At 49.2% G+C, this 6,854-nt stretch overlaps 1 protein-coding gene across 1 annotated transcript in view; it reads right to left on the bottom strand.

Annotated features, from left to right (window-relative positions):
• Positions 1–31: 31 nt before the first annotated feature.
• GIMAP1 (GTPase, IMAP family member 1) overlaps positions 32–6,854 on the bottom strand; it is a 7,333-nt gene continuing 510 nt past the window's right edge. The window contains exons 2-4 of the mRNA XM_007469872.1: positions 5,405–6,255; positions 3,508–3,583; positions 32–105 (exon numbers count right to left, since the gene is read on the bottom strand). Coding sequence (XP_007469934.1) covers positions 32–105; positions 3,508–3,583; positions 5,405–6,255 — 1,001 coding nt within the window. The remainder of the gene's footprint in view (positions 106–3,507; positions 3,584–5,404; positions 6,256–6,854) is intronic.

A 6,854-nucleotide genomic window follows, 5' to 3' on the forward strand; every position in this document is an offset into this window, starting at 1 on the left:
CCAGGACGCTGGGACCCCCGCCGGGTTCCCCTTACCGGGCGCGGCGCTGCGGGCTGGGTGCCTGCGGGTCGGCGCGAGCGCGCGGCCGGAGGTTCCAGGGCACGGCTGCAGGGCAAGAAGGAAAATGGGGCTAACGGAGTGCGCCCCCTGTCCCCGCAGCTGGGGACACCCGCTCCGAATGGGGCGAAACTGCTGCTGCGGAAACCGGAGAGCAGCGAGTTGGGAGCGTGCTGCCCCCCTAATGGGATGCTTCCTGTCGGAGCCCGCGAGCCCCTCGCCCCCTCCCATTTCCTCTTTAAGCCGTGTGAAAAGAGGTGGTGTTTGCAGCGTGAAAGAGAAGAACACGGGCCCCAATCCCCCCAGTTCCCCCGTTGCTAAAGGCCCCTGTTGCCTCCGCGGGCGTGTCGTGCTCTCCGGCCACCATTCCCGGAAGATCAACGTTTCATATCTCTTGTTGAGTCCAAGTACCTCTCACTCTAACACAGACCGCGCTGATCTGAGTCTCCCTGTGAAAGCACCTACAAAGAGATCTACTGAGAAAATTAGTTATTTTCTTTGGCGCAAGAAAGAATCACTGGCTTTTCAGGAAGGAGGACTTCTCTACCTTCGTGAAAAGCTGGAGCCCAGATGTGGAACAGGTTAGAATGGAGCCTTCCGCCTTTCCAGAAACTCCCCAGGGCTGGGAGGCAGAGAGTGACTACCCTTGTCTTTTGTTTCTTGGGGTTGGGTGTCTCTTCTTGGGTGTGTGTGTGTGATATTTGAGGAGTGGTACGCAGTTCTCTTCAGTGTATCCATGAGCTATTTCGCTAGCATGTGGAAGAATAGATCTTAGGTGTTTTCAGATGTAGTAAATCAAGGGATATACACGATTTAACACTATTTCCAACGTAAAAAGAGTGCCTAAAATTAATGGCGTAGAGTGAAAGGAAATATAAAATAAATAAGAATTGGGCCGAGAAGGAGATTGAATGTAAGGTATAAAAATAATTAAGACCCCAAATAATAATTAAAGCAAAACACTACAGCATTTTGGAAGACAACTACTTAAAAAAAAAAAAGAGGTAAAAGACAAATTTAGAAAAACTCTCAAAATATTTTATTGCTGGAATAAGCAAGCACAAATGCAGTTGTATAAGAAAAGGCAAACATTGCCACTATCAGATGAAGGCTCCCAGGGCAGAAAAAAAGAGTCTTGGGTCATAGTCTAGCTCTGGCTTCCCCGAGGAGTTATAGGAATTCCTCTTCTAGGGAGTTCAATCCATAGGATATTCTCTGGAAGGAGTAGTGGCATCTGCCCAGGCAGGTGATGAATATTGAATATTGTACAGGAGTTGAATACTGTACAATACTGAATATTGTACAGACTATGTAAGAGGGTATGCATTGTTTGAAATCTTCTGCTTGAAAAACTCATCATGGGGGCTTCCCTCGTGGCTCAGTGGTTAAGAATCCGCCTGCCAGTGCAGGGGAGATGGGTTTGAGCCCTGGGTCAGGAAGATCCCACATGCCGTGGAGCAACTAAGCCTGTGTGCCACAACTACTGAGCCTGCGCTCTAGAGCCCGAGTGCCACAACTACTGAAGACCGCCTGCCTAGAGCACGTGCTCCGCAACAAGAGAAGCCACTGCAATGAGAAGCCCGCCCTCTGCAACAAAGAGTAGCCCCCTCACCGCAACTAGAGAAAGCCCGTGAGCAGCAACGAAGACCCAATGCAGCCAAAAATATAAATAAATAAATTAAAAAAAAAAAGAAAAACTCATCCTGACCAAAAACAACTCTCAGAAGTAAGTCAAATATGAACCTCTTTAGATAAAATGACAGCTGATCCAGGCAGCAGGGCATGGAAATATGAAAGAAACTTCATCAGCACACGATCAACGAATTTTTATTCTTGAAGAGATAAAAGAAAAGGTGAGAAAAAAAAAAAGAAAGAAAATGAGAGGACATGTAAGTAGTCGATATACATATATATATATATATATATATATTCACTCCAATAGACAGTTTTTGAGAAGTTATAGTTTGACCCTGTGTCTGGTTCAGGAAACTCTTCCTATAGGACAGTAAGGAAAAATAAGTTCCAGTTCTGATTTGCCACGTTTTGCCCTTAGCACTCGACTCTCAGTACATTACTTTCCTCTTCAAATAAAAGGCTGTTAATGATAATTACCCTTCATATCTCATGAGGTATTTTTCATCATAAAATATTAAGGCAATAAATTGTTATTATATTATAGTGTCCTCTCTACAGCTTCTGTTTTCTATTTTATGATCAGTCTTGTATTATTTTGTTTTATGATCTTGTATTACATGTGTAACATTAAATTGTATATATTTTAATTGTTTTTGGCTGCCCGCGCATCATGTGGGATCTTCATTCCCGACCAGGGATGGAGCCCGTGCCCTCTGCAGTGGAAGCGTGGAGTCTTAACCACTGGACTGCCAGGGAAGTCCCTAAATTACATTTTAAAAACTAAAAATTGTGTCTTCCATTTACTTATGAGTCATGTTGCATAGTTCTAAACCTAAGGATTAGAAACTAGCAATATTTTAGAGAACAAATACAGCTTTGATTGTACTTTGTAAATGTATTTGATGACTAATCATGCCGACCTTATATTACTACTAGCTTCCAATTCTATACATAGAATAATGTGGAGTAGTTATTATTATGAAGAATAAATGCGGAGTATTCATGAGTGTGAAATTTATGTATTTATGAGTATGAGATTTATTTATGAGGATTGTTATTATGAGAAGTTTCTTCTTAGACTTTTTGTTTCTGTACTATATTCTTATGGAATTTAACCTACAAAGTGCTTTCACTCATGTTATTTCATCATACATGAAAGCTATAAGGATTAATATTAATATCTACATCTCAAGAAAAGCTGAATCCCCATGTGCCCAAGGTCCTGGAGCAAGTTCATAGGGGACCGGCTTTGTCACACAAGCCCTCTGCACATCTCCTGCTCTTTCCACTGTCCCCCACAATGGTCCTGGTGATGCCCCAAGCAGGGTGTTTTACCCACGGATGTCAAGCCTTCCTCTGATCCTACACATTTCTATATGCTACAGTCCGAATGAGAATTTTACAATCCTAACACTCATATTTATTTATTTATGTTTGTTTGTTTGTTTATTTATTTTTGCGGTACGCAAGCCTTTCACTGTTGTGGCCTCTCCCGTTGCGGAGCACAGGCTCTGGACTCGCAGGCTCAGCGGCCATGGTTCACGGGCCCAGCGGCTCCGCGGCACGTGGGATCCTCCCGGACCGGGGCACGAGCCCAAGTCCCCTGCATCGGCAGGCGGACTCTCAACCACCGCGCCACCAGGGAAGCCCTCATATTTATTTTAAAAATCACATTTCCATTTACAAACAAGACAGGAATAATAAGCAATGACAGAAATTGGAGGGCATATGTGGACACCCTGACGTGAGAAAACGAAAAATGAAAGAACAAGCAGGTTACAATCAGCCCCATGGTAAGCGAAGTCTTTGGCTTACAATGCACGCTCATGCACACGTGGCCCTGGATGGGCAAGCTGCGGACACAGGCGGTCCCCGCTACGTCGGCCCCTTCCTGGGGCCCTCAGGGTGTGGAAAGAGTCCCTCTATGGCTGAGAGTTCCTGCATGGGCCCAGCACGACGCTGAATGCAGGAATTAATAGACTTTTTCCAGCCAGGCTTCACAGATCCCAACTCCCTGCCCCACTACTGTGGCCCTCAGGTACCCCCCCACCACCCAACTGCAGGCCACTCTAAGCCCATAGCCATCCTGAGTCTCTGCAGGCCCTTAACCCGAGGTGGCATTGAAGTGCATGCGCACAGGCCCCTTCTCCACGTGGAGCTGGGATGGCCCTAGGATGCCTGCACACAACCTCCCGGCCCTTAGCACCCCTGAGCCCAGGTAGTATTGGGATATCGGCCTCCTCCTGCAGCCACACCTCCTAACTAGTGCATGGCTGATAGAAAGACTTCCTTTAAAGTGTTCTGTCACATTCAGAAATATGGAAATAAACAGATCCTAGCGTTTGCTTACACAACGTTAGGATCGCATCCACAGACTTATGTGGGTTGGCCCATCCCCTGTAAAAACCCCACGGTACAGCCACAGAGAGCTCTGTGGCTCTCTGCCGATGGCCCTGCCACCCCTCTCTTCTCCATTTTGAGACAGGTGCTTTATTATCATTATTATTTAAAAATCCAGATAGATGACTACATTGAAGACATTGCATGTTATTTTCCCCAAATCTTACTTCATTTTGGACAGACATGAACCATAATACATGCTAGAAAGTTGGAAACTGTGTTATTTTCAGTGTAGTTACATTTAACTTCTTGGTACTAAGCCATTGTACTGGTAAATAAACTGATGTATCAGAAGTAAACATTAATATGTAGGACTGTGACATCTCTTTCCTTGATGATAATAAAAATTTACAAGGATCAGGGGCTTCCCTGATGGCGCAGTGGTTGAGAGTCCGCCTGCCGATGCAGGGGACACGGGTTCGTGCCCGGGTCCGGGAAGATCCCACATGCCGCGGAGTGGCTGGGTCCGTGAGCCATGGCCGCTGAGCCTGCGCATCCGGAGCCTGTGCTCCGCAATGGGAGAGGCCACAACAGTGAGAGGCCCGCGTACCGCAAAAAAAAAAAAAAAAAAAAAAAAATTTATAAGGATCACTGAAGGGAGATATCTACCCATGAGAACCAGAAAATATCAAGAAGAGAGAGTGCAGGCTAAGCTCTGAATGTTTGTGTCCCCCTCCCCAGCATTTACGTGTTGAAAACCTAATCTGGAGAAGATGGTATTAGGAGATGGGGTCATCGGGAGGTTATTAGGTCATGAGGGTAGATTCCTCATGACTGGGATTAGTGCCCTTGCCAAAGTGCCCCTTCCATCAAGGTGAGGACACAGCCAGAAGTTAGCAGTCTGCAATCTCAGAGAGGGCTCTCCCCCAAACTGGACCATGATTTTGGACTTCCAGTCTCCAGAAGTGTGAGGAATAAATGTCTGTTGTTTCTAAGCCACCCAGTCTGTGTTGTTTTTTTTTTTTGTTGTTGTTGTTGTTGTTGTTTAATAGCAGTCCAAAGGGAGGAAGGCAGTGTCTAAACAAACAAACACAAGCTCAAAATAAAAACAGCTGTTTTCCCTTTGCTATGAATCCATTTTCAACTAAAAATCACCAGTCATTCCACTATTTTTCAAGAGAGGACCGAAACATCAAGCTAACTAACACGTTTTAAGGACTTTTTAAAATTGTACAACTTTATTTTAAAACTGTTTACTGGAGGAAATACAAAATTCTTGAAAACTCTGATTCCTTTGAAATCCCCCTTCAGACCCAAGTGTTCAGTTCCTTTGTTGCCAGGTTACCTGCAAGACTGGATATCACCCTGTCACGGCCTCTGGCCGGTGCCTGCAGAGCAGGCAGAGCAGGACCAGGGCGCCCAGCAGGGTGTACACGCCCAGCTTACACCAGGTCCCCCGCGCCTTGGGCCACCGCCACAGCCAGGCCAGTGGCCCTCGCTCCCGCCGCCTCTGCGCGCAGAAGGCCACTCGCTCCGCCACCCTGCGCAGCCTCTCCGCGGGGTCCTCGCCCCCCAGGGCCTGTGCCAGGCTGTACAGGTCGTTGGTGTAGGGGGCGCCGCCGTGGTGCCTCACCAGCTCCTCCACCAGCCGCATCAGCGCCATCACCTGCGCCTCCCGCTTCCCGCCGGCGGCTCGGTTGTCGAAGGCGCAGAATCGGTCCCCACACTCGGCCACCAGCTTCCTGAGCGCGCGGTTCCCGGTGTCGCGCACGTAACGCTGCAGCGAGCCCCCAGCCAGGTCCTCCTCGCGGGTGAAGACCACGATGGTGCGCGTCACGATGCCGTCCCCGAACAGCGCCTTCACCCCGCTCCAGGCCTGCTGGTCCTGGGCCGTGAAGCGGCCCAGCTGGGTCACCAGGAGCAGGGCGTGGGGCCCCGGCGCCGAGAGCAGGTAGCAGCGGCCTCTCTCCGCGCAGCCCGGGTCTGTCTGGGAGACTTCGGAGCTGAAGAGGTCCGGGGTGTCAATGATTTCCACGTCCCACTGGGCCCACCTGCAGCTGCCCGCGGCGCAGGTCCGGGTCACCGACGTCGCCCCGAGCCTGGAGAGAAAGCGCTTCTGGCCCAGGATGCTGTTTCCCGTGGCGCTTTTCCCAGTCCCTGACCTCCCGGCCAGGAGGAGCCGCAGCCTGGGCTCCTGCAGGGCAGACTCGCGGGCTTCTAAACCTGTGAGCACCAGTGATCTGTAAGCTCCTGAACCTGAAAGCACATATCCTGCTACCCGGGTCCCCTGGACGCCTTTGAACAAAGGAGAACAGAGTGCTTCGACTTTTGCTTTTCGGACCAAACCTTTACTGAGTGCCCTGGTCAGAGATCTGTGAATTCCGGGGGATCTCTAACCGTCTATTTCTTCCCTCTTTGGCGTCACACATGCACCTGTAGGTGCGCCAGCACCCGGTGAGCGTTTCTGTAGGACACCCCTGTATAATACAGGCCATTGCTTCATGGGACACGACCTGTCATCCACACTGCACAGAGCTGCTCCCTATTTGACAACTTCAGTGGCCTCTGCCATACGTTCCCAGATACCCTGCCACTAAAGAAAGGCAGGAGGGGCAGTGGGCCTGGCCACGAGGGCTGTCTGGTGTCCCACAGCCTTGGTCTGAATCACAGCCCCACCCCCTGCCAGCCGTGTAACCCTGGGAAGCTGCGTAATCTAAGTGTTAAACCTCTTCTGCACAAATGGGATCATTGATGTAGCGCCGTCCGCATAGGGCTGTGGGGAGGATCAGATGAGACCATCTCTGCCCCCTTCCCTCTTTCCC

Source organism: Lipotes vexillifer, unplaced genomic scaffold (assembly GCF_000442215.2).
Source record: "Lipotes vexillifer unplaced genomic scaffold, Lipotes_vexillifer_v1.1 scaffold472, whole genome shotgun sequence".
NCBI classification, from domain to species: domain Eukaryota; kingdom Metazoa; phylum Chordata; class Mammalia; order Artiodactyla; family Lipotidae; genus Lipotes; species Lipotes vexillifer.